The sequence below is a fragment of the Nicotiana tabacum genome, chromosome 23 (assembly GCF_000715075.1).
Source record: "Nicotiana tabacum cultivar K326 chromosome 23, ASM71507v2, whole genome shotgun sequence".
Lineage (NCBI taxonomy): Eukaryota > Viridiplantae > Streptophyta > Magnoliopsida > Solanales > Solanaceae > Nicotiana > Nicotiana tabacum.
In genome coordinates, this window is record NC_134102.1 from 108,310,090 (window position 1) to 108,337,446 (window position 27,357).

The 27,357-nt window shown below is 37.8% G+C and overlaps 1 protein-coding gene across 1 annotated transcript; it reads right to left on the bottom strand.

Annotated features, from left to right (window-relative positions):
* Positions 1-489: 489 nt before the first annotated feature.
* On the bottom strand, positions 490-2,421 carry LOC107767650 (auxin-induced protein IAA6). Its single transcript, XM_016586718.2, has 4 exons — positions 2,008-2,421; positions 991-1,217; positions 792-885; positions 490-702 (listed from the first exon to the last, which is right to left on the bottom strand). Exons 1-4 carry the CDS (start codon positions 2,319-2,321, stop codon positions 651-653), a joined length of 687 nt encoding a protein of 228 aa, XP_016442204.1. The 5' UTR covers positions 2,322-2,421; the 3' UTR covers positions 490-650.
* Between the last annotated feature and the right edge of the window lie 24,936 nt (positions 2,422-27,357).

The following is a 27,357-nucleotide window of genomic DNA, read 5'->3' on the forward strand; positions in this document are numbered from 1 at the left end:
GCCTCGATATTAGTGCGTTGTGTTGCTGTTTTGGAGACTTCAAGGTACACATGCCCGCACCCGCAGGGCTCAGAGTCCCCTTTTACCCCGTTCTCTTCTTATTTCTTTACATTTTGATAGACAGTGATGTATAGGATTGTTCGGTACTGTATCTAGAGTTTGTGCCTTATATCTCACCAGGTTTTGAGATTGTACATATTGAGTTTTATTAAAATATTAGGGTGTTCAAATTTTAATCTCTTATTTAATGCTTTCGTATATTGTTAGACTTAGCTACTGTTAGAGACTAGGTGCCGTCACAACATCCTACAGAGGAAATTTGGGGCCGTGACATATTTGCTCTAGTTATTGCACAAATTCGAGGGAGAATATAAATTGACATGGAAGAGCAAATTTGAATTTGAGGTTACAACATATATCTTTGATGTATTGTAGAGGATTATAAGAGGTTAATACAGGAGAAAATGAAAAGAAAACCTCTGAAAATTCTAATGCATTCTTGTTGTCAGTACTATTAAAATTAAGTAACAAATTACAATATAACTGTTATATATATATATATATATATATATATATATATATATATATATATATATATATAACCACAATTGCTACTACAGAAGACATACGATATTCTTGAGCATCTTCCCTCATTTCTCATTCCTTAGTATTTCTATTCTTTGAACACTCTCCCGGAATGTTCTGCAAAAACCATTGGTAGTGCCAATATTAATAAATATTAGCAATAGCGTCAATGTATTGATAACATAGCATAGAGTGAAAGTTCATACTGCCAAGGTACATCTCCAGCAAGCATCCAGTCTCCATCCTTATCTTGGTACAAGATCATAAAGCGTGTACTATGATTGTCATCAAGATTTAGGTCTGTAAAGAATAATAATAACAATATGAAACTTATTATCACTTCAATTTTCATTAGTTAAAAAGAATTATTAAAAATCATGTAATTAATTATGGGAGTGAACTTACATTTTGTAAACATTTGAACTAAATCGTGGGCAAGAACTTGATATGAATCATAGAGCCTTAGATTAACCTTCCTTCCAATGGCCACTCCTTCCATCTTCACCTTCACGTACACGTATTTTCTTTCATTTGTAATCCACCAACCTTGATTATAATTCCCATGAAATTGCTTTTGTCTCCATGTGTTAATTGGTGGCCACCCAACTACTTGATTTTCTTCCTCAGAATCCCTGTATTACAATTTATATTCCAAAAAAAAAAAATAGAGATAAAACACCATTAGTAAAATTACTTACCAACAGTTGTTGTGGTGGAGTAGTAAGTACTCTTTCATCCTTATCAGAGGTCTAGAGTTCGAGTCCCTGGTTATGAAGTCGCCTTTGTTAGGGAGTGTTTTATCCTCCAATGTGGGACTTTCCGGCGCGAATCCGGATTTAGTCAGGCCCCAATGTGGGTACCGAACACCGAATAAGAAACCAAAAAAAAATTTACTCGCAAGTATCTTAGCAAAATGGAAAAGGATCAAAATTGTCCTATGCTATCCATTAAGAAAAAAAACTCGCTTTTTGTGTATGATCCTAACGAAGTTCTAACTTGAAGATAAGAGTAACCTAGTCAAAGTTGAGCGGTAAATTTGGATATTTTTCCTTGAAGAACACATGGAGAGTATCCATTTCACACTAAAGCGGTCTGTTACTGACAAGGGCAATTACGAAAAGATTTACTAATTATAATTGTTAAGTTATGAATTTATAAAAAGTGTAATGCAAATTAAAATCGAGCAATTTCAAATAGTGTAACCGTTAAATTGGGCGTTTTCTCTTAACAAAATCATCAACAAGAAGGAAAAGCAATCACACGAAAAAATGGTCCAGCAATATCCATATAACAAAGGAGTAAAGATGACCTAATTTATATTATCGTAAAAAATAAGTAGTATATTAGTATAAAATTTATACCGTTCATGTGTGTTATCTCAGATTAACAGGTTGGTTATAAAAATGTAAATTATCTGCTTACTCGTCGCAAGCCTTAAACGGTATCTTCTTTCTTCCATGGCGACCATCATCATTATCTTCTTCTTCTTCATTTGGTTGGCCATTCCATATGAGCAAAGACAAAGTTTTACGTTCAACTCCTTCACTGCCATTTTCAAAGGCCTCTGCAAAACTACGTTTCTGCTTCATCTTTGAGAAGTTATCACCAAAACTATCCCTCCTCCTCATCATGTTCATCTCTTTTGGTTCAAATCTAGCAATGTCATTTTGGTCGAATCCTTTGATATTGGTAGGAAAATTGTTATAAGGAGGAGCAAGACCAAGCTCAAGCTCCATATCATAAAAATATTATAGAGATTATAAAATAAGCTTAAAAGAGAGAAATCATGTAGAGAGCTTTGTTATATTCCATTACTTGGCTAGCTTTACTTTGAAGTTGTACATGTTTATATATATAGTAAACTTAAAGAGAACGAAAATAACAAGGGTAACCAATGTCGGTTGAGAAAGGAAAGAAAAAGGAGAATCCATTGAAGTTGGGTCGGGCAAAAGAGTAGCACTGACATAGAAGTTTATAGCCCGCCTTGTCTCTCTCTTGTCCCCATACTTACCATACATATTGGTACATCTCCTCTTTAATATCTCTCTCACACACTTCCACTTTAAAACTTTACGTTTGTGTGTGTTAGGTACTAGGAAGGTGTATATATATATATAATATGAGTTGTACTTGCGTGTATTACATTAGTCTTTCATAGTTCATAGCTAAAAAATTTTATTAAAGGAATTTAAAATATAAAAATATTAAGCGAATTCAGCATATAGTATTAAAAAAAAGGGTAATTAATATACTACACCAAACATTCCATATTCAACATAAGTAATATATATTCAGTAATAAAAAAATTATCTATCTATATAATTGTATAATTTTTTGATAAAGAGGTGTCGATTCACCTCCTACACAAGAGTGGCTCTGCCACTGGTTTTTGCACTTAAGAAGCTCATTCCACTCGCCATAAGCTCAAATTTTTATAGTAGTCAATTAATGAGAAAATTAGTATATGATTATTCGACTTGATTATTGTTATTAGTTCGTTAAACTCTAGTAGAGAGTAATTGTAGATTATAGAACTTCTTAAATTAACAAGCTATATTATTTTGACCAAGTGATCTTTTGGAACAAATTAAAGACAAGTTAACAACATTTCGAGTATTAGCATGATCAGTCAACCAATCCATCAACTAGCTATTATTCATGGATCAAATATATGAATCCTAAATAGCTATTTCGACATGCATTTTGAGCATTACTTGACATAATAAATTTTGCATGTATGATGTTCGAAGAGCGAAATAAAGAGGGTTTTTGGCATGTCTTATGCGAAGATGCACATATTTTTACTTCTTTGTGCTCTTTGAATATGTACTACCAACTATTTTTTAAAGAATAATGAGAAGGGGATTTCAATTTCCTAGTTTTCCACGTCTAACAATGTGAACTAATGCGCAGTAAAAATTGATGTCTCATTTTAGAATAGCCAAATAGCTAGGAAAAATACTTTTTACTATATTCTTGTGGCCATAGATTATATATGGACATTATGATAAAGTGCTTTTCTCCTATAGCTTCTTTTTTACTTCAAAAGATCCAACATTAAGAGAATGAGGAAGTTCCTTAGGTGAAAACTTTTTCTTTCCAATGTCCTACTTTACATTCCCTTCTTTAATAAAACTACTGTACCTATATATGCCGCCAACAAGCAGCCTGTTTACCGAGAAAAAGTAAAAGTTTTTCCCCTTTAATTTGTAATTAATGTTAAATTGAAAATTAAAATTAAAGTAGATAGATCCTTCTATCTTCCCCCCTTTTTCATATTTTTGAAAATGACATGTTTACTAATTGAAGCATTAAAGTAAAACACAATTTGTCTACCATGTCAAATGTTTGAATAAATGAGGTGATGGCTTGGTCATGTCCCCTTAAAGTCCTTGTTAAAGTGATTATCTTTGACAAATGTGACAAACACTGGTGGCTTAGTTGTTTAGCTTTGAAAAGGAAAAACTATTCTTATAGCTAATCAATGGTTAAAACATTTTCCTTAAGGGAGAAAAACTCGATCAATATACACCATAATTACAAATTTTATCATTTGACTTGCGTTTGAACATGATCTTCTCTAATTACAATCATTAAGGGGGTCGATTATTAATAGAATTGTATTAATTAATTTTTGTTTACATGTGCCACGTGTCGGCTATCGACAGATGACATCTAAATAACTTATATGTGATGTAACCAACTGTTTCATCATTTGAATAATCTCAAAACAATGATGTTTAAAAGAAAAGAAAAATCAGTACTAAAAAGATTCTGTTTGTTTTCTTGATTGGTTTCTTAAGGATACAATTTGATTTTTCTTTCTTACGTTAATCTTGATTTTTCTTGTCGGATTTTAGTTGAACATTTTGTAAATGAATAATGGGAAGTGGTGGGGAATATTGCCTATAGACAAAGCAACCAACAAGGTGATATGGAAGTTTGAGTGTTTGGGAGAGTACTTGGTGTATTAGGTAAAATATGTTATGGCACGTGGTCATCCAAGAAGGGGGCACGTGGAACCTAAGTCAGGAGGACGAAAAATCGGACGCAACTATCCCGTGTGTCACTAGAAAAGATAACATTCATGAAGGCATTAAATACTTTGCGCCCGGTAGTATTCAATGAGGAATATTTCACAACATTAAGAGCAACGGCCCGTTACAGAGAATTTGACATTTATGTTCACCATTAGGTCTTCATCAATGCTCCTCATAAATGACATTAAAGAAGCGCATGACCCTAGTACCTTTTTCGTAGCTATAAATAATAAGCTCAATGATCATTGTAAGGGACATGAAATTTCTGGCAAGAACACATATTATAGTCTATACAAAGCTTTATACAATTTTGCTCTCTTACTTTTTTATCCCAACATTGATGTGTTCGGAAATTGTGTTAACAGAACCATTATCTTTGCTATTTCATCTATATTCCAAGACTAAGTACTGCATATATCTTCGATTATTATATTATTTCAGGATCAAATTAGTTCGCTTGTCTAGAAATCACGTATAAATTCAACTGTACCGTTTTATGAATAAAGAGTTTGGCGCCCACCGTGGGACCTAGACAGCCGTGTAATTAAATTGATCCTTGCCTTTTTTACTAACATGTTTTGATTACTTTGTCTTAGCAAAAAATCAAAAAACAAATGGCAGATAACGCTGTTAAGGCACACGCAACCCTGAAATTCATGGGGAACAACCTCATTTCGAGGATTCAATTAGTGACACTCGCAATGAGGGGAACGAGGCTACACCGGTACATGACAGGCGGTACCCTCATTACAAAAACAAAATATAATAAGTTACGAACGTCATCGCTAATCTGTCGCTAAAACGCTCGTAGCTAGCAGAACTTCTAGATAATCCATTGCTAATCCGTCGCTAAATGAGATTAGTGAAGAATTATTTTATTTTGTAGTGCCTCGATAGGTTCGGGAGGCAACTCCTGATGATGCTGATAAGGAGCATATAGCGGATGCAGTAAGGGTCCTGCAAGAGCATCATGCAATCACTTTAGGCAATCTCACGCGGCAGGATTAGGTTATGACGGAACTTAAGCAGGCACTATCGGGTGCCTCAAATAATGCAAACAGGTGAGATCCACTATCGGGTGCCTCATAGAGTTGATAATAACATTCCTAAGGGCGAATTGGCTCCGACAGGGCTTTAGGGAGTAGATCCGACTTCAACAACAAGAACGATCCGTTCAAGGATGAACTTTTGCGGTTCATGAAGGAAGTAAATGCCCGTATGGATCAAATCCCGAGCGCACCACCAGTATTAAAAGGCCCAAATTTGAAGAAGTATATTCAATTACCATATAAACTGAGCGTAGTTCCGGAAGTAATTCCGAAGCGATTCAAAATGCTCGAAGTGTCGAAGTATGACGAAACTTCAGATCCACAGGAGCACATTACCACCTACACAAAAACGGTTAAAGGAAATGATTTGGCTCTTCAAGAAATTGAATCCGCGTTGCTAAAGAAATTTTATGAGACTCTCACGAGTGGAGCTTTAACGTGGTATTCATTATTGCCAGAGCATTCCATAGATTCCTTTGAGATGCACGCAGATTCTTTCATCAAGGCTCATGCCGGTGCCAGAAAGGTACAAGCCCGAAAGGCCGACATATTCAGGATCTTGCAGGGAAAATCCGAGTTATTACGAGAGTTCGTTACCCGATTCCAGAAGTAAAAGATGTTACTACCGACAGTCTCGGATAAATGGGCAGCTGAAGCGTTCACCAAAGGTTTAAATCCGAGAAGTTCGGATGCTTCCGGGAAGTTGAAGGAAAGTCTGCTTGAGTTTCAAGAGACGACTTGAGCGGATGTCCACAATCGGTACGATTCAAAATAAGGATCGTAGATGATCAGGTTGGCTTTCTATCGTCGACCAAAGGATGGGAGAAGAATAGAGAAAAAATGAAAGATGATATTGACAAGGATATACGGACTTCAAGGGAGCAGTTTTTGCCCTACGAGCGGACAGAAGGTCGTGGCAGGATCTTCCGGACAACAAACAAGTTCACCATTGATAGAAGGACCGATCGTGGCTGGAATAACAGATCGTTGCAGGATAAAGAAATCTCGGGGTCGCGAGATTCTTCTTACCCAAAGTTATCAAAGTATAACTTCAACGTCAGTGTGGTGGAGTTGGTATCAGCCATGAGAAATATTAAAGAGGCACGATTCCCGAGACCTATAAGATCTGATCCCATCCAGAGGGATCCCAATCTATGGTATGAATACCATGGCACTAACAGCCACTAGAATGGGGACTGCCGACACCTCCGGGAAGAAGTGGCAACACTGTTAAAGAATGGTCACCTCAAAGAATTCTTAAGTGACCGAGCTAAAAACAATTATGATCGGAACAGGGGCTACGCGAAAACCTCAAAAGCAGGAGAAGAACCCCTACGCCAAACGATCAACATGATCTTCGGAGGGAATGAGATTAATTGCATCACCTTTTTGGCAGTGAAGAAGAAAAAAGTATCGATAACTCATAGTAAGTGGCTCCGGGAAGACAATATCACATTTATGGATGAAGATGCAGACGGATTATTGCTACTGCACAATGACGCACCGGTAATTTCTTTAAATATGCTAGATTTTAAAATTAAACGTGTTTTAGTGGATCCAGGAAGTTCGGCTAATATCATACAATGGAGAGTACTAGAGCAAGCTAAACTCACCGGAAGCATTATCCCGGCAACCAAACTCCTCGCTGGGTTTAACCTTGCAAGCGTGACAACCCGGGGAGAACTTTTGTTACTTACGAACGCTGAGGGAGTAATGAAGACAACTCTCTTCGAAGTGGTAGATGGAGACATGGGGTATAATATCATCTTGGGAAGACCATGGCTGCACGAGATAAAAGTTTTTGACATCAACATATCACCAATTGTTAAAGTTTCCGACACCCGAGGAAATCAAACAGATAAGGGGTGATCAACCAGTAGTAAGAGAGATGAATGAAATTTTTGTCTCCAATAGCAAAGGAAAGGAACGTGCGGCATAGCAATTACTGTAACCGGCATCTGCCCTCGAACCAGAGGAAGTTAGCCTGGGGACAAAAGAGTCAGAACAATACCAAGTACCAAGGTATTTTCAAGTACCAGAAGAGACAGACACGACGAAGTCCACGGCAGAAGAACTAGAGCAAGTTGCATTGTTCGAAGAATTCCTAGAAAGGAAATTTCATTTGGGAACAGGACTGCACCCGTAGCTCAGGTCTGTTTTTATTGAATTTCTTAAATTAACGCTGATTGTTTTTCATGGTCGCACGAGGATATGACAGGAATCCCGATGGAGATAGACGTGCAAAAGTTAAGCTTGGATCCCAACATACGTCCGGTAAGGCAAAAGAAGCTCCCTATTGCTGAAGCAAGGAATAAATTCGTCTAAAAAAAGGTAACCCATTTACTTAAGATTGATTCAATTCGAGAGGTAAGATATTCTGACTCACTAGCCAATATAGTAGTAGTTCCTAAGAAAAATAATAAATTTTTCATGTACGTAGATTATAAGGATCTTAATAAGGCGTGCCCGAAAGACTCATTCCCATTACCAAATATTGATCAAATGATTGATGCCACTACCGGGCACGAGTTAATGAGTTTTCTCGATTCTTATTCTGGGTATAATCAAATCAAGATGAACCCAGAAGACCAAGAAAAGACTTTGTTTATAACGAATTTTGGTACATATTCTTACAATGTGATGCCCTTCGGGTTAAAAAACGTCGGAGCCACTTATCAACGGCTCGTGAATAAGATGTTTGAAAAATAAATTGGAAAGACTATGGAAGTATATATAGACGATATGCTTGTTAAGTCTTTGAATGCAGGTGACCACCTGAAGCATTTGCAAGAAACATTAGACATCCTGAGGGAGCATAATATAAAGCTTAACCCCTAGAAGCGTGTTTTCGGGGTCATTTTGGGTAAGTTCCTGAGATGCCTAGTCTCACAAAGGGGAATTGAGGTAAATCCCAACAAAATCAAGGCCATAGAGGAGATCCTGGTTCAATTGTCTAACATAAAGGAAGTCAAGAGGCTCACAAGGAGAATGGCAGCTTTGAGCAAGTTCATTTCCCGATCATCGAAAAAATGTCATCGTTACTTCGCACTTCTCAAAAAGAAAAACAAATTCGAATGGACACCGGAGTGTCAATAAGCCTTGAAGGAGTTGAAGAAATATTTTTCAATCCCTCTGTTTCTCTCAAAACCAATTGCTAGTCTACCTCACGATTTCAGAAGTTGCGGTAAGTGCAGTTTTAGTCCGAGAGGATGAAGATACACAATTTCCCACTTATTATGTTAGCAAAATTTTAACGGGAGCAGAAACTCGCTACCCACATCTGGAAAAGCTGGCCTTAGCTCTCGTAGTCGCCGCTCGGAAGTTGAGGCCCTACTTCCAATGCCACCTGATAGTTGAGGTGACTATTTTCCTTTGAGGAATATCCTGACTATTTTCCTTTGAGGAATATCCTCCATAAACCCGAGCTCTTGGGTAAATTGGCCAAATGGGTCGTCAAGATGAGCGAGTTCGATATAGAGTATAAATCGAGGACTGCAATTAAGTCACAAGTCTTGGCTGACTTTGTGGCCGATTTCAGCCTGGGATAGTACTTTTGATTCCGGGCATAAATTCATCCGGATCTAGCCCTATAACATGAGGGTGTTTATAAAAGAGGGCCTCTTATGTTTACGGTGCTCTTGAAGAGGATGTCTCATGTTTATTATGACACTAACATTTGAAGTACTTGTTTAACTTTCAAATGACAAAATCAGCTCATCGTTCAGACAAAAACAATATAAAAGCAAAAGGATTTCATTTTATTCCTTCTATTTTTAGAAATTACATAAGCATTTTGCTATGCAGAAAAGAAATTGCCATTACTTGTGGCTATCTTGTATAACTTGTTTCTACGGGGCTAGCTGCGCAGTCCTTGGTCCAGATGATGTATTTTATTTCCGAATTTTTGTTCTCAGTTGACGTGGCAGTCATTGTTGTCGTATCCTCATATAATTCCCCCATTGTTTGAATGCGAAGAATGCGAATTGGAACATTGGAAGTCTTATATCTTCGAAGGTCCCACCAATGAATTGCTAGGTAAAACTTCACTCTCTAACATATCTTGTTTCCCCTTAGGAACCCATGCTATCGAGCGAAAGAATACCTAACAGTCCTCTGGCGTTTTGTGCCCATGAACGGTTGGGTAACCTCTGTTTGGTAGCAAACTTAACTTCCCGGTGGGAATTTGCTATCGAACTAAAAATTACCTAATTGTCCTCGAGTGGAAGTTTGTTCATTTTCCTTGCTATCAAAGGTCTTATTATGGTTGTGTTTGTAGTATGCTTTCCGTAGCTGCCTTGTTAAAAACCTTGCCAGAAAAACCCAAGTAGGACAAAAACTAAACGAAGGAAAAAAGAGTGTAGCACATACTTTCTATTTGAGTGTCGTTCATCAACAATAATATATTTTGAGGTTTGCCATGTTCCAGTTGATGGGAAACTTGTCTCTATTCTGGTTCTCTAACTCGTATGAACCTTTCCCAATGATAGTTGAAATGTGGTAAGGGCCTTCCCACATTGGACCTAACTTGCCTGCGTTGAGTTCCTGGGTGTTTTGAGTTACCTTCCTCAAGACCAAGTCTCCTACTTTGAAATAATTGAGGTTGGCTCTTCGATTATAATATCTCTCCATTATCTACCTCTGAGCTCCCATTCTTACATGCGCCAAGTCCCTGCGCTCCTCGAGCAGATCCAAGTTAAGTAGCATTGCTTCGTTGTTCGATTCTTCATCCGCCTGGAAATACTTTAAGGTTGGTTCCCCTACTTCCACCGGTATCAAAGCTTATGCACTGTACATAAGGGAAAAAGAGGTTTCTCCTGTGCTCGACTTGGCCGTTGTTCGGTAGGCCCATAGAACCCCAGGTAATTCTTTCGGCCAGTTGCCTTTTGCTGCTTCTAACCTTTTCTTGAGATTTTGAATAATCACTCTGTTTGTTGATTCTGCTTGACCATTTGCGCTCGGATGATAAGGTGAATAGGTGATACTCTTTATCTTCAAATCTTCAAGGAACTTTGTAACTTTTGCGCTGATAAACTGCGGCTCATTGTCACATGCAATCTCTTTTGGTATTCCAAACCTGCAAATTATACTTTCCCATAGGAAGTCGACCACTTTGCGTTATCGACCTTCTGATAAGGACCTGCTTCCACCCATTTAGAAAAATAGTTAGTCAAAATTAAAAGAAACCTTACATTTCAAGGAGCCGGGGTAGCGGTCTGACGATGTCCATCCCCCATTTCATAAACGGCCACAGGAATAGAACTGAATGTAGGGGTTCTGCCGGTTGATGTACTAGTGGTGCGTAGCATTATCACTTATCACATTTCCTACGAAGTCTTTGGCATCTTGTTCCATACGGGGCCAGTAATATCCTGCCCGAACTAATTTCAGCACCAAAGAATCTGTACCCGAGTGGTTGCCGCATATCCCTTATTGGACTTCTCTCATGACATAGTTAGCTTCTGATGCTCCTAAGCACCGGGCCAACGGGCCTTGAAAGGATTTTCTGTATAATTGGCCTTTCCTGAAGCTATATCGTGCAGCTTTGTCGAGTAACGCTCTTGATGCTTTGGGGTCTTCGGGAAACTTTCCATGCTCGAGATAATCCATTATTTTATTTCTCCAGTACCAGACCAAACTAGTCAAATTCACCTCATAGTAACCATTTGTGTCCAAGACTGAGTTCATCAGTTGTACTACCGTCCCTGATTCTGATCCCCGAATTTCTATCGATGAGCCCAAATTTGCCAATGTATCTGCTTTTGTGTTATCTTCCCTCAGCATATGAGTAATTGACCACTCCCAGAATCTCGCCAATAAAGCCTGAACTTTTACCACGTATTGTTTCATACGTTCCTCTTTGGTGTCAAAATTTCGTAGACCTGATTACCACCAACTGCGAATCACATTTGATTTCGATGACTTCGGAGTCAAGCCCCCGGGCCAATTCGAGCCCTGCAATCAAAGCTTCGTACTCTGCTTCATTGTTAGTTAAAGGAATCGTTCTGATGGCTTACCTTAAGGTTTCCTCTGAAAGCGTGATCAAGACTATTCCGAGCCTGGGCCCTTTTACATTTGAAGCTCCATCCGTAAATAAGGTCCAAACTCCCGATGTCGATTCTGACACCATTATTACCTCCTTGGCTGCCAGAGGCAAAAAAAATACACCCAAAGCCGCATATGAAAAGGATGCAAAAAGAAAACTTACGCAAATACTTATAAAAATCCTCACGTTAAAGGGTTGGTTCGAGAAGAATTTATGCCCGGAATCAAAAATGCTATCGGGAAAAAATACACCCGAAGCCACATATGAAAAGGACGCAAAAAGAAAACTTGCGCAAATACTTATTGAAACTCTCGCGTAAAAGGGATAATTCTCGGAAACAAAGTGCATCAAAGAAAATCCATCCGAGACCACATACAGAAAAATGTGAACAGAAAAACATATGCAGAATCCTTAAAAGACTACAAGGGTTAAAAACTTTCACCAATATTCAAGCAAAAGTAAGACTCAAAAAAATATTCGAGCAAAATTATGTCTTCATTTACAAGAACGTGCCAAAAGAAATACAAAACGAAAAAGACAAGTAAAGCTAAACTGCAGTACTTCTGGGTCCAGGAGATAGAGAAGTGTCCGCGCCCCCGGGAGTGGTAGATAATTTCACCGATGGCTCGATATTTTCCCCAGTCTGATCTACCACATCGTCGCCCTCCGATTCTTCTTCAGTTCCCAAAAAATCGGAACCAGAACCAGATGGGCCAGATACATCGGACCTCGATGGAAGGACAGTCTTAGCGGCCAACTCAAGCTCGCGTGCCTTAGCAATTTCGGCATCAATATCAATGACACCAGCTTTGGATTCTTCCAAGGTTTTTCTCCTCATATTGTACATGTCGTAAATTTTTTCAACAACGAGGGAAGCCTCTCGGCGCTGAAGTTCTTCTTTGAGTTGGGTTATCTCAGCAGAAAGATTTTCCCGAGCGGACCTAACAGATTTAAGGCTGACGTCAAGCTCACGAACAGTTGAACTAAAGAGCCTGTTATGCTCGATAGTTTTCCTGTACTTCTCTTCTAGCTGGGCATGTTTCTCACCCACGGCAGAAAGCTCTTCGACTTTGGAGTTCAAGGCTGCTTCCAAGTTAGTTACCCTTTCAGCAGTAGCAGCCTCGCGCTTGGTTACAGCAAGAATGGCGTCCTGGACTTCAGCCCATTTAGCCTTGGCTTCATCAAATCTAGCCCTCAGCGGGCCAACTTCTTGGCTGAGGGTTATCACTGCTTGCTCGCTTTGCTGCAAACGAGCTTCCAAAACATTGGCCTTGGTGGCTCTGGCTTCCAGTTTTGAGAGACGGAGAATGGTTTGGTCCCGTTCCACCAAACGTTGATCCCATTCAGAAGTAAGTTCTTCCTTCTCACGAATCAACCTTTGAAGGCCCTCAGAAGCATGAAGGTTGGCATGCAAAACAAGAAGAGGTAAAACTTAAAATACATTCATTCAAAAGTAAGAGAAATAACAGAGGAAGAAAGAAACGTACCGATGCGGCGTTATGCGTAGCATTGTTCAACAAACACTCTCCCGAGAGTGTCTGAATTTTTTCCCAATCCTTCTTTGAAGCCAAAGGCTTCAGATAGTTAGCAAGCTCCACCTGCCGAGAAAGAAGATTGCACCCGGTAGAGATCAAAAGAGTAACATTCCTCCTCCTCTGAGGATCTTCAGAAGGAGCATCATAATTTTTCCCATAATTCCCATGAACTAGGGATTGTGGAAGAGGAATGCCTTCTTCATGGTCAGGTGCGGCCGCTAGAGATGATGTTGCTGGTGGAAGAATGGATGAATAGCAGTTGCTAGTGTTGGAGAAGGTGGTGATGAAGCTGATGGGGTAGAAGAATGAGAAACAGCTGTGTCAAAAGCAGAACTGGATGTTGGGTACTCGCCAACCAAAGACGGTAAGGACCCGGTACTCTGCCTCGCAGTACCGGGCACAACAATTGGTGCCCGAGAACGGGAGTTGGCATTATCTACCAAATCAAATTCTCCCCAAAGTGTCGAGATATCATCCTCGGTTGGTTTGACTATCTCAATAGGTTGAGCATCTTGTTGAGATGATAAGGATCGTTACCTTCTATGAATAAAATCTCCCTCATCACTAGCTTATTCATCGTCATCAATCATCATAATGTCTATGACCGGCCCGAAAGAAGGACCAGGCGTCATTACCATCGGAGATAGCTCGGGGACAACAGTCTTCGCCCACTTATTCTTCTCCCTGGACACGTAGGAACGTCTTTTCTTCGGTTGTTATCTTCTAGCCGAGGACTCCGTGAAGATGTGGCTGCACCTGAAACAGGCCCGAAGATACCTGTTCGAGTGAGAGCTTCCTAAAGCAGCCTCGTTGCATTAGTGGGATCAACCAAAACGTCCTCCTCGAGGACAATAACAGAGCCTGCAGGTAGACCTAATTTCATAAACAAGTCAGAATAGTTCAATCGATATGCAAAGTAGAGAAAGATGAAAGCGAGTTAAGTTCAAATTACCATGATTTTTGGCCTTCCACCAGTATTTCGGGGCCAGCTCTTTCCACAAATGAGTTTCGGGCGTTGTGACGTCCAAATTTTCTGAACCCACCTGTCTAAGTCTTTCACCACCGGTGGGACCCATCGAGTTACTAAAACATATAAAGAATGAAAACACAGCAATAGAAGAATATTTAATGAAAGAAGGAATATTTGAGATCTTACGAGCGCGGTTCCAAGCAGCCGGAAAGGATGAAGCCATTGCTGGAATAATACTGCTAGTGGCAACCGCAGTGAACCGTTCTGTCCACCCGCGGCCACTATCATCATCCATGCTTGTCAACAAAGCATGGTGACCTTGTTTTCAGAGATTTATCATACCTGTTACGACCCCAAATTCCCTCCGTAGGAGGTCGTGATGGCACCTAGTCTCTAAGACTAGGTAAGTCTATCAATGCGGAATAATCATAAATATCTGAAATAAATAAACTACAGTTCAAATAATTACAACTCCCAAAACCCGGAAGAAATAAGTCACAAGCTTCTAAAAATTTATTTTCAATGTTTCCATGCATCAAGGTCTAAATAAAAATAAAGAAGCAACATAAAATGATAGAAAGAGACTACGGAGTCTGCGGACACTGGCAAATATACCTCGAAGTCTCTATGCGCCGGAAAATCACTGACGTCTAGACTGCTAAGATGTACCTGGATCTGCACAAAAAGATGTGCAGAAGCATAGTATGAGTATACCACAGCGGTACCCAGTAAGTGTCAAGCCTAACCTCGGTAGAGTAGTGACGAGGTCAGGTCAGACCCTACTGGAGAATAGATAATGACATAGAAAAATGTTTAAACAACTAAATAAGATAAAATGACTATGGAAATAAATCAAATAGTATGCCACATTTAATGACACCAAATAATTGCAAATAATATCTCGTGGAATCAAAATAGAATTCCTTTCAACTTTATGAAAATCACAACAATTAATCGAAGGCAACTATGGCCATAAATCAATATCAACAAGGGCGCTGCCGAGGTACCGCCTCGTAGTCCCAAAATCATAAATAAATTCACAATATCTCATTTCCTTATCTCACCGTGGGAGCCTTCACAATTTATTTTAAAGAAAATATTTTTCCCGAAATAGCATCCCGCGTTTTAGCCATCCTTATCACACCGCATGACTTCTACTAGTTCCCCCTACTAGCCACGCGTATGAAGTCACTCTTATCTCACCACATGCGTTTCAATACCCAGACCTTATACCACCGCATGCGTATCAATATCACAACATATCACAATTTGCACCTCAAGTGCCCAAATATTTCAATTTGCCAAAGTAAATCAACAATAATATTATTTCACAATAAAGAGCTCACGGCTCATGCCAACATAAATCATCAATAATAGTTTTTCACAATAAAAAGCTCACGGCTCCATCACAACGAGTACAAAAATCTTACAAAAATATTCGAAAATAAATAATTTAGCAAAATAATATTTCAAAATCTTTAATACGTTGCTTCAATACCAAATTTAAAAATGTCAAATACTTCATATTAATAATATTTAATTTAAAGAAAATCAATTTCAAATAATGCACAGAATAAAAGAAACCAAGTTTCAACTAAACAGGTAAAACAATTAGCAGGAAAAGGTCAAACAAATTTAAGATATATATCTGAGATCAATGATGAAGAAGATAAAATAATTTAATAAATGCGCAACAATGATCTACACAATTTAAAAATATAATCTTTCACATTTAGCCCATGTACACACTCGTCACCTCGTATACACGACTTTCAACACATTTCAATAATCATATTAATATCAATTCTAGGGAAAATTTTCTCCACACAAGGTTAGACAAGTCACTTACCTCGACTTGCTCCAATTTAACCAAGTAGTATGCTTTTTCCTCGATTTTCCGATTCCGATCGACTTGTATCTAGTCATAATTAATTGATACAGTCAACAAAAATTATAGAATCAATTCTATAAGAAAATACTAAATTTTTCAATAAAATCCGAAATTAACTCAAAAATGGCCTATGGGGCCCAAGTCTCGGAATCAGGCGAAAGTTACGAAATATGAATGCCCATTCAACTACGAGTCCAACCATACCATTTTTACAAAAATCCGACATCAACTTGACTTCCAAATCTCAAATTCTCATTTTGAAATCCCTAGGCCCAAATCCTCTAATTTCACCTCAAAACATGTAATCTATTCGAAATATTTGATGATAATTCAATATTATGGAGTAGAAATGATCACAAGGGACTTACCTCAAGGTTTTCCCTTAAAACCCTTGCTCAAAATCACCCAACCCGAGCTTGAAATACCCAAAAATGGCAAAAGCTCGGAATCCCTATATTTTTGTAATGTCCAGGGATTTTTGCATCTGCGGCAACTTGGCCGCTTCTGCGCCAACCGCATATGCGCCTTTGCCCGCATCTGCGCGCCTGTTTGCGCTCCTGCGTAGGCCGCTTCTGCGCGCGTCCCTCCGCATCTGCGCTCACGCAGGTGCGGAATTTCCCTCGCACCTGCGACCATTGCCCCATAGTCCAGTTGCACATATGCGCTTGCCAGGCTAGCTTCTGCGAGCTCGCACATGCGATAGAATTTCCGCAGGTGCGAAAGCAACAGAGGGCAGAAACTTCAGCCTTTTCTTCTAAGTCTGAATTTGATCCGTAAACCATCCGAAACTCACCCGAGGTCCCCGGGACCTCAACTAAATGTACCAACAAGTCCTAAAACTTCATACGAACTTAGTCGAGCCTTTAAATCACATCCAACAACACTAAAACACGAATAACACATAGATTCGAGCCTAATGAACTTTGAAATTTCTAATTTCTACAAATGACTCCAGAACCTATCAAATCACGTCCGATTTACCTCGAATATTTTGCACAAGTCATAAATGACATAACTGAGGTACTCAAATTTTCAGAATCGGATTTCGACCCCGATATCAAAAAGTCAACCCCTCGGTCAAACTTTCCAAAAATTTAATTTTCGGCATTTCAAGCCTAATTCCACTACGGACTTCCAAATAAAATTTTGATCATGATCCTAATCCCAAAATCACTATACGGAGTTGTTGGAATCATCAAAATTTAATTCCGGGGTCGTTTGCACATAATTCGACATCCGATCACTATTTGAACTTAAACTTTTAATTTTTCATCAAAATTTCATATCTCGGGCTACGGACCTCGGAATTTGTTTCTGGGTATACGCCCAAGTCCTAATTCACGATACGGACCTACCGAAACTGTCAAAATACTGATCCGAGTCCGTTTGCTCAAAATGTTGACCAAAGTCAACTTAGTTGAGTTTTAAAGCTCTAATTCATATTTTAATCCATTTTTCACATAAAAACTTTCCAGAAAATTTTACGGACTGCGCACGCAAGTCGAGGAATGATAAATAGTATTTTTCTTTCGAGGTCTTAGAACACATAATTAATTATTAAATTTAAAGATGATATTTTTGGGTCATCACAATACCTCCCCCTCCCCCCCCTCCCCGAAAAATCTTGGGAGAGTAGAAATTCAGCATGTGAGCTAATGTTAGCTCTTCTCCAGTTTCTTGGTACAAGCGTCGAAGGCAGGCAACCGTCCTCCACACAGAAGGACTTACTTGTGCCAAACACACCTGATAACAGAGGCAAAATTCTTCAATCATGGAATCAAGCTCTCCACTCAAACAAAATGCTCCCAGAGTAAAGGGATATGTGTAAAAGTATGTAAAACCTTCCTTGGGAAAGGTCACTTACTCCGATAGATCGGGAGCGATGATATCCAATTCATGGCAACGACAATCTCCCTTCACAGCGGGAATACTGGAAGGACGAATGGAAGAAGGGTACCTGCTAACAGCCCAGGTACGAGGGTTAGCAGAAGGGAATTTCTCCTCAAAATCCTTTGCGGCATTAAGTCTTTTTGGTAAGATGGAGTCTACAGTTGGAGCGACAAAGTCGCCGGCTTTGTTTTTGCCTTTTGAAGAACCAATACATTTTGAGGAGTAAGCCATCGAAAAAGAGAAAGGATTTTTTCTGTTGGAATAAGATGAAGACTCAGTAGGCGAAATAAGATGAAGGAAGTTGGAATACAAGGGAGAAGTTGATATGTATAAGTAAAGTTTTGGCGGCTAAATCCTTGGCTAAGATTACCTCGATAACCGGCAAAATGCGTGCTAAATTATGGGAAGACACGTGTTCGGGGCATTAAATGTGAAGAGACATGCGTCTAATCAACCGTTAATGGCCTTCAAAAGGAATTATAGTAATTTCCGCCAAAAGAGTGTTTCTACCAACTTCCCGGTAACACGAAGTTATGTCACCAGAAAGCATGCGGGCTATCTGTATTAGGTAAAATATGTTATGGCACATGACCACCCAAGAAGGGGACACGTGGAACCTAAGCCGGGAGGATGAAAAATCGGAAGCAGCTATCCCGTGTGTCACCGGAAAAGATAACGTTCATGAAGGCATTTAATACTATGCGCCCGGTAGCATTCAATGAGGAATATTCCACAACATTAAGAGTAACAGCCCGTTACAGAGAATTTGACATTTATGTTCACCGTTATGTCATCATCAATGCTCCTCATAATTGACATTAAAGAAGGGCACGACCCTAGTACCTTTTTCATAGTTATAAATAATAAGCTCAATGATCATTGTAAAGGACAAGAAATTTCTCGCAAGAACACATATTATATTCTATACAAAACTTTATACAATTTCACTCTCTTGCTTTTTGATCCCATCATTGATGTGTTCGAAAACCGTGTTCACGGAATCACTATCTTTGCTATTTCATCTACATTCCAAGGCTAAGTACTGCGTATTTCTTCAATTATTATATTATATCAGGATCAAATTAGTTCACTTATCTAGAAACCACGTAAATACAACTGTACCATTTTACGAGTAAACACTTAGGTTTCTTGATTCTATATTATAGGAGTAGTAAAATGAAACTTGTAATTTTCAATAATTAAATAATGTTTGTTCAAGAAATTCAAAAAAAAGAAAGAAAAGAAGCCCACCTTGTGAACTTCACGTGGTAGCAGTCTGAGACTCTGAATGGGGCAAGACAGCACAGTTGTTATCATAAAATAGTACTCCACTTAAAATTAATGCTTGTTCGTGTGGTAGAATAAAATATAATTTTCTTTCTTTTTATTTTTTTGGCATTGAACATTGAAAAGAGAAGGCTAAGGATGTAAGCAATTGCAAATCTAGCTAAGATTTATAGTATTATTCATGTACTATTTAAATAAGTGTTAATGTTTTCACAAATATAAAGTTTAGGCTAGACCCAGTAAATTAACTGATTGAGTAATAAGGAATTTTGATTTGAAATTTTCCTTTAGTGGGGATGAAGTAGTGAACATTATCATATATAGGGTATGGATCCATCCAATTGCTGCCAAATTAAAGTCAATTCATGTCTACCAAGATCTAGACCTTCAGGGGTCAGTTTTGATTAATGTAGTACTTAGTTCTTTATAAGAAAAGTGCACTGGAATATCCATTAATATCAAATTAATTCATTTTGAATTTATATTATATACATTAAAAATGAATATTTTTTTGCATTATCTGTAGTTTAATATATTAACCTATTATAACAGATTAGCTACTATTTTTATTGTGTTATCAGTTAATTAACACTTATCATAGCTATAGAATATATGTGATTACTTTATAAGTATGTTTTAATACTGCTAACATTAAACTCAAATTCATTCATTTTAATGGGTAAAGAAAATAGGGCAAAGAACGTACAAAAACTCATACAACTATTCATGATAAGACAACTATCTCCTTTCATTAATTTCTTGACCACAACATGGTATAGCTGTTAGTAGAAATGTCAATCTCTTTTGCCGCACTTGTAGTAATAGTCATTAGGCAGCTTTAAGAAATCCCATAATCTGCTGTCTTTATTTGCCTACCTCACTCGTGCTAGCTAGAGATGAATTTGAGAATTAAATTTAATTGAAATTTAATAAATTTTCATATATTAATTTATACTTTTTGTCGAACTTAATTTATTGTTTCAATTCAAATCGTAGCCTAAAGGCTACATCCGCTCTTGGTGCTAGCCCAATGAAAAATATTTTAAGTTTTCACTAATTCATTTGGGATATATAGATACTTCGACAATGAACAAGTGTTCCTAATTTAACCACACTTATATACCCACCGATCAAAGATAATGAACGAAAAAGTTATCAGCACACCGGGAGATTTTTTTCATTGTCAATTACAAAAGTACGTAATTTTAATCGTATGACCCTTTTCCAGAGGCGATCGGTAAAAAATGTGACATAGAAAATCTGTAAATATAACACAAGAAATCTTTGTAAAGATCTTTTCTTTTATTCATATTCTAAGTGGACATATGAAATTATATTTGTCTTGTTTATATATATATATATATATATATATATATATATATATATATATATATATATAAACATCAATAAACAAAAAACATATATATGGGTATGTACATAAGCTTTTATCAATCAAATATGGTTAAATTGTAAGTATATATTTTCACTTAATTTGTAACTCTTATGTTTAAATTATTTAGTTTGATATAAACATTAAGCACTTGTAAGTACATTTCGCATTTGACCTAGCTAGTATCCACAATTAAAAATATTTTTCATTTTAATTTGAATTTGTATAAGGTCGAAATAGATTTTGGCCTTCCTACGTTCGGTCGAGTTCGAATGGTAAGAAATCGGAGTAAGGTTTTGAGATGAGTTTCGAAGACAGTACAAACGAGCCTCGAGTCCGAAGGCTGATCGAGGAGTCAGCTCGATCCTTTTATCGAGCTCGTGGCCAAATCGATCCGCAACACTACTAGAAATTCGGCAAAAACCGACCAAGGTCGACCGACCAACTTTGGTTGGTAAAAAAACCGACCAAAGTTGGTCGGCTTTTCAATTTTTTTTTTTTTTTCGAAACCGACCAACTTTGGTCGATTTTCTTTGGCGCAAAAATGCGGGAACCTATTTTTGAGTCCCGCGAAATTTATGTTTCAAGAAACCGACCAACTTTGGTCGGCTTTTCAATTAATATAAATAAAAATTAATATTAAAAAAACTGACCAAAATTGGTCGGTTAATTCGGCGGGTCATTTAAAAAAACCGACCAACTTTGGTCGGTTATTTTCGTGCGAAAATACAATTAAAGAGTATAAATCAAATAAAAGACAGTCTTAAAATAAAATGTACAAATGGTCTAGTGGTAGAATAGTATCCTACCACAGTATAGACCCCGGTTCGATTCCCAGATGGTGAATTTTTTTTTTTTACATAATTAAAATACCGACCAACTTTGGTCGGTTTTTTTTGCAATATTGTTTTTTTTAATTTAATTGACCGACCAAAGTTGGTCGGTAATTTCCGACCAACTTTGGTCGGTAATTTCTGACCAACTTTGGTCGGTATTCCTTTCCGACCACAAAAATACCGTCCACACGTAAATGGTCGCGTTTTGGTCGGTTTTTGGCCATTACCGACCAACGTTGGTCGGTTTTTTTGGTCGATTTTTACCGAATTTCTAATAGTGCAAGGCATTGCTTCGAGGTCGGAAATGTGCTACGCCCCCCCCGAAGGTCGAACTCAAGCCAAAACCGAGGGCTCGACCCAATAACGAGTTCGAGCCAGTATCGAGCTCACAGACAAGAGCCGTTACAACCACACTAAGGGAGAAGATTTTGGCAGGAATCGAGGAAGAGACAATTCATCATGTGTCCTCCACTATATGCTTTATTTTATTATGAACAAAGGAGGATCCCTCTATTATAAACGGGGGAATCCTTGTAAGCAGGAAGAGAGAATACACTGTAACAAAAGATTAATTCTCATATTGAAAGATATCACCTGATGCTTGTTTATTTTTACCTTATTCATTCTTTTGCTCACTATTTCCATTCTCATAGCTAAGAACACTCATATTTCTATTTCTCTATACGATTTGTATCAAATTGTATCGCATATCCTTAGAACCATACACAAATTTAGCGTTATCTGATTTTTCGGGTAAACAGAATTCTTCCATGTCCACCAATGTATATATAGTGGTCCATATCCATATCCCTCAACGAAAGAACCCTACACAAGAGCTTAGTTTTCAAGATAAGAATTACATATCCCTTTAGCATATAGATCGTGACCATACTATATATTTGGTTCAGAGTATTTATCATCTCAAGTCCCATTCACTCCTAGTGTTCAAGCTGTTACTTATTCTCACTATTTATCCAACCAATAATATTTGTGGATTCATTGTCTTGGAATTCAAGTGCCATTGGCTTCAAAGATTGAGCTAAAAGCCATCTTCTCTTTAGCTTCACTACGGACATGTTACATTTATTAGCGTTATGGTTTGACTCCATAAATTTAGTGAGGACAAAGACAAACTCACATTGGATCAAGAAAATAAGAGAAAACATAAAGGTACTATATGCTTCCTCAAAAGAGATAAAGGTTTGGCAAAGCATGCTGCATGTCAATATTTAGAGTTTTGTAAACTTATTCTGGTGAGAAAGTACGTAACGCATAGTTTATAAAGCATAGGTATATATATGACAAATTACGAAAGTGTCACTTGTTTTGTCACTATTAATGGCTAGTGGGTTTCTACCATTTTAATGAATTCAATGCTAGTATTTGGCCCATGATATGATTTTTCAATACGAATACGACATTCAAGAAATTAAAATAGAAGATAAGGTAAATGAATTATTAATAAAGGAAGGTTTTTGATTCATTCCTTTGTATTTGGATATGAGTATTGGTCAAAAGTGTTTTCAGCAAAGCAACAAGAATACAAGTGTACAAGAAATGTCCTTTTATAAGCTTTATTAGCTTGAGTCATTTTCTTGGTTTTGGATGAACTTCCATTATGGGTGTGTTGGGCAGGGAGGAAAACATTTCCGAAAAATGTTTTCTAATTTTTCATGTTTGGTTGGCTTAAATATTTTTCTTATGAACTCATTTTTTTCTGATTGAAGAAAAATATTTTCCCTATCAAGAGAAGGGAAAATATTTTCCAAAACTCTTTTTCAAACTTCCCCACCTTATTCCGCATCTCCATCAACCCATTCCCACATCCCCCAACCTACCCACCCCCACCCATCCCCACCTCCTACCCCGCCCCACCCTTTTTTTTTTTATGTTCAAACTATATTACCTAGGCTTCCAGTTGATAAACTTGAAAACACAAAACTAAAAAAGACAAATAAAAACATTAAATTACTATCACGAAAGTGAGAAAACACTAAAATTGACAAGTAGTTTGTCTCTAGTATTAAGTTTGCCTTATAATTTATGATGTAGTAAAAAATACATTTTCTGTTATTTCAACAAAATAAGTATTTTCTTTTCATGATGTAGAACTTTTTTTTTTATTTAACATTTTCGTGGAAAACATTTTCGTTCATACCAAAGACACCCTATATGTGAGATAGTTTTCTAAGAACCGTTTAACAATCAGCCATAAAAAGTTTCGCACGCGCTGTAAGAAGAAATTGTTGGATGTATTAAGCGCGACTGGTAATAACTTGTAAGGTGAATATTCTTTCTCTTAGCCAATTTTTGTAACATAATTAGTAGTATGTCATATTTAAGTTTGCTGGAAGGGAAATTTGAATGGTGTCATCCACTTTTAAGGCTATACCATCCTAAGGTGCTGCTAATTAAATCAACAGATCTTATCAACATGTATGAATAATAATTCATAAATCGAACTTTTGAAAAAATAGGAGGTTATCATAAAGCTTTGTATCAGCTATTTTCATGAAAGCGGACTCAAAGCATTGACATCCGCCAAAAGGCAAAGCCTAGGCTCATCCCTTTGATAACTTTGTTTATCTTCCTTTACTATGCCAATCCCTTTGTATTGGTTATGGCTGAAGCCGATCCTCTCGGCTTGTTGGAGCTTCTGAGCCTAACGAATTGAAGCCAAAGCCCCCCTAACCAGTCTATTCTGACTAGACTTTTATCGTACTATGCTCTTCAAAGAGAAACTCTTCTCAAAATCTCACTAGAAATGTTCTAAATTGGAATCCTATATCTAAGGATTTGTGTGGTTCCAAAAGATCCAAGTGCAAGAGAACCAAGAACAAATTCGCCCCCTCTGTCGCCCTACTCTTCTTAGTCTTAAGAGCTAGTTTTAATTAAGAATCATGAATCATTTCCCTTGTTGTCACGACCCAATTCTCCTATAGGCCGTGATGGCGCTCAATGTCGCCGCTAGGCAAGCCAACGCGGAACTAGTCATGTACTTATTCTTTTTAATAATTTCAAAGTAGTTAATTTTTATTTATTACGTAAGTGAGAAGTGAATTTTTGTAATAAGGTAAAGCGTAAACTAATGAAAGAGCAGATACGATGAAATAAATACTCAAAACCACAAAGTGTCTCATAGCATATTTTCAAGATTCGGTATCACAAGTGTACGAGCAACTAGTAGAATATACAAAACACTTATGCTACTGTCTGAAATGAGATAGACAGAAAGTAAATACAAAAGAGAGACTGCGGGTGTTGCAGAACGGACTTAGAAAGCAGCTCACCACTATACCCCGGGATAACGGGGTTGCGCGCCTGGATGACTACAAGATGCACCTGCCTCAGATCCTGCACGATCAGTGCAAAAGTGTAGCGTGAGTACATAAATAATATATACCTAGTAAGTATCTAGTCTAACTTCAAAGACTTAGTCTTAGAGACTAAGTGCCATCACGACACCTGTGGTGGGATTTTGGGTCGTGACATTAAATGATTCTTTAACTAACAACAAATTCCAAAAGTATTTCACTAACATTGTATTAATTCCATATAAATTCCAAACAAATAAATAAATTATAACCTCTCAATTCATCAAAGATAATATCATGTGTATTCGGGCTTCAAGCATTAACACGCACGATTTATGCTGAGGTCGTACGACCCGATCTAGAATAATGTGTACACTGTCGAGGGTCGAGCGGCACGAATCATAGATGCATTTATTCTATTGCCGAGGCGAACGACCTTCTCCCATGAGAGTAGAGAAGCTTACCTCGCTCGTGGAAGTACTTGTAACACGAGAGGACATGAATATCTCAGAGTTATTATGTATTCCTCAATTCTTCCCAAAATAAGAAATTTAAATTAAAAGTTTGCAACTTTAAAATCCCTAGTCTCAGCTCTATACAAGACAATTAATATGCATAATAAACACAACAGTACAATTAAAGAATGAAATGGATCTAAGACTACCCGGACATGGAATATAGCTAAGCATAGACTCTCGTTACCTCGTGCGTATGCAGCTCCCCACACAAGTGATACACAACAAAGGTACACCTAAGAGGATGAATTCCCTTTTACAAGGTTAGGAAAGAGACTTACCTCGTTCTCAAGCTCACTTCCAGTCCACAAATCAGCTCTAAAGCCTCAACTTGGTGCCAATTAATCTGAAACTCAAAGTGCTAGGTGAAAACCCCTCTTCAAAGAGCTATAAAATCGTCAAAGAAGTAAAAGAAATGAACCAAAATAGCCTAAGTCCCGACATTAAAATCTCTCACTACCTCCAGCGATTCCGCTTCTGCGGACCTTGTGTTGCACCCATGATAAATGGGGATTTTGACTACTTATTAGTGTCTTTTAGCTTTTGTTTTAGTCTAAAAGCATTGAATTGTGTTCCCGAAACTAATAAAATTATGCAAAATTACAAGAATGCTGAAAGTTGGGATCCCGAGATGAAATTCGACTAAAAAAGGAGCAGTCTAAGCACAGGGTAATAAAGGGCTCGGAAACACACAATTTGTGGTCCGCAGAAGAAATTGCGGACAACAGAATTTCATCTGCGGCCGCAAACAAATAAGAAACAAATTGGCAGACAATTGTGCAAATTGCGAACCGCACATGAATTGTGCGGCCGCAAAAGATTGCCTTGCTGCGGTAATCCTAATATTGCGGACCGCAGGAGAGTTCCATGCGGCCGCAGTTCTTAATCTGCGGACCGCAGAACAGTTGCCTTGTGGCTGCAGTTCAGAAGTGTGCAGCCGCAGAACTCCAGCTCCTGCCAGATGAAGAAATTTGCGGACCGCACATGAAATTGTGTGGCCGCAGAACCTCCCGAGGGGTATTTTTGTTCGAGATTTTTAGCCTTCTATAAATGGATGAGTTTCACAAAATTAGGTCAAGTTTGAACCTCTGAAATTACTGTAGCCATTTTAGGAATTTTTACTTTGTTTTGGTGTATTTACAATATATTTAATCATTTTAAGCTTTCATTATGAGTTTGATTAGTCTTTCTTCTCTATTTTCTTCAAACCCAATTATGAGTAGCTAGATTTCTACTAGGATTGTGACTCAACCCCAATGTGTAAACCTTATGGGTATCTAATTTAGTACTTTTTTATGATTGGGTATTTATTATTTAGCTTAGTTCATGTTTTAATTGTGGAATTAATGGTTGCAAACATTAGTTCATGCCTATTTGACTTAGTCTCTACTTAAGAAAGAGAAACTTAGTCTAGCATAACTTAGCTAACAAGGAATTGAGTCAATTGAGAGATTGATTAACCCAGTTAAAGGGTTCAACCTAGAAATAGTAATAACCCGACTTGAGCTCTTATCAACTATTTTGAGTTATACCCATTTGGTCTTGAGAAAGCTAAATTGGGCAAAACCACTCTCTGATTGAGAGGTATTGCGTGCGTAATTTAGAGTTGATAGCTATAATACACCCCAATCAACAAAACAAGCATTAAAGTCTTTATCCCATTAGGCAAACACCTAGGTAATGGTCATAGCCCTAGGATTTTTATCTATTGGAAAAAACCTTAATTTTTCTTTTCTCTAGTCTTCTTCCTTTATTTTGCAATCAATAGAGTAAAATTAGAAATAAAATACAAATCTTATCGTGGAAGTGCAATCTAGATAATCCAATCACTCACAATGAAATATATACCCCTAACCCCCATCTTAGCTCCCTGTGGATTCGACCCCGACACTTAGTTGGGTTTCTATTATTGCAAACGACTGTTTTATACCTCTTTTGAGGTGTGCACTGGACGTGATCAACCCGTGACGCTGCTTTTGCGGGCAACGGTTCGCTTCTGCGGAACACACACA

Excerpts from the sequence above, each read along its gene's own strand:
- LOC107767650 (XM_016586718.2), bottom strand. The coding sequence starts at position 2,321 with ATGGAGCTTGAGCTTGGTCTTGCTCCTCCTTATAACAATTTTCCTACC. Across the intron at positions 1,218-2,007 it reads CCGTTTAAGGCTTGCGACGA|GGATTCTGAGGAAGAAAATC; the intron begins GTAAGCAGATAA and ends ATTGTAATACAG. Across the intron at positions 703-791 it reads GCTGGAGATGTACCTTGGCA|AACATTCCGGGAGAGTGTTC; the intron begins GTATGAACTTTC and ends TGGTTTTTGCAG.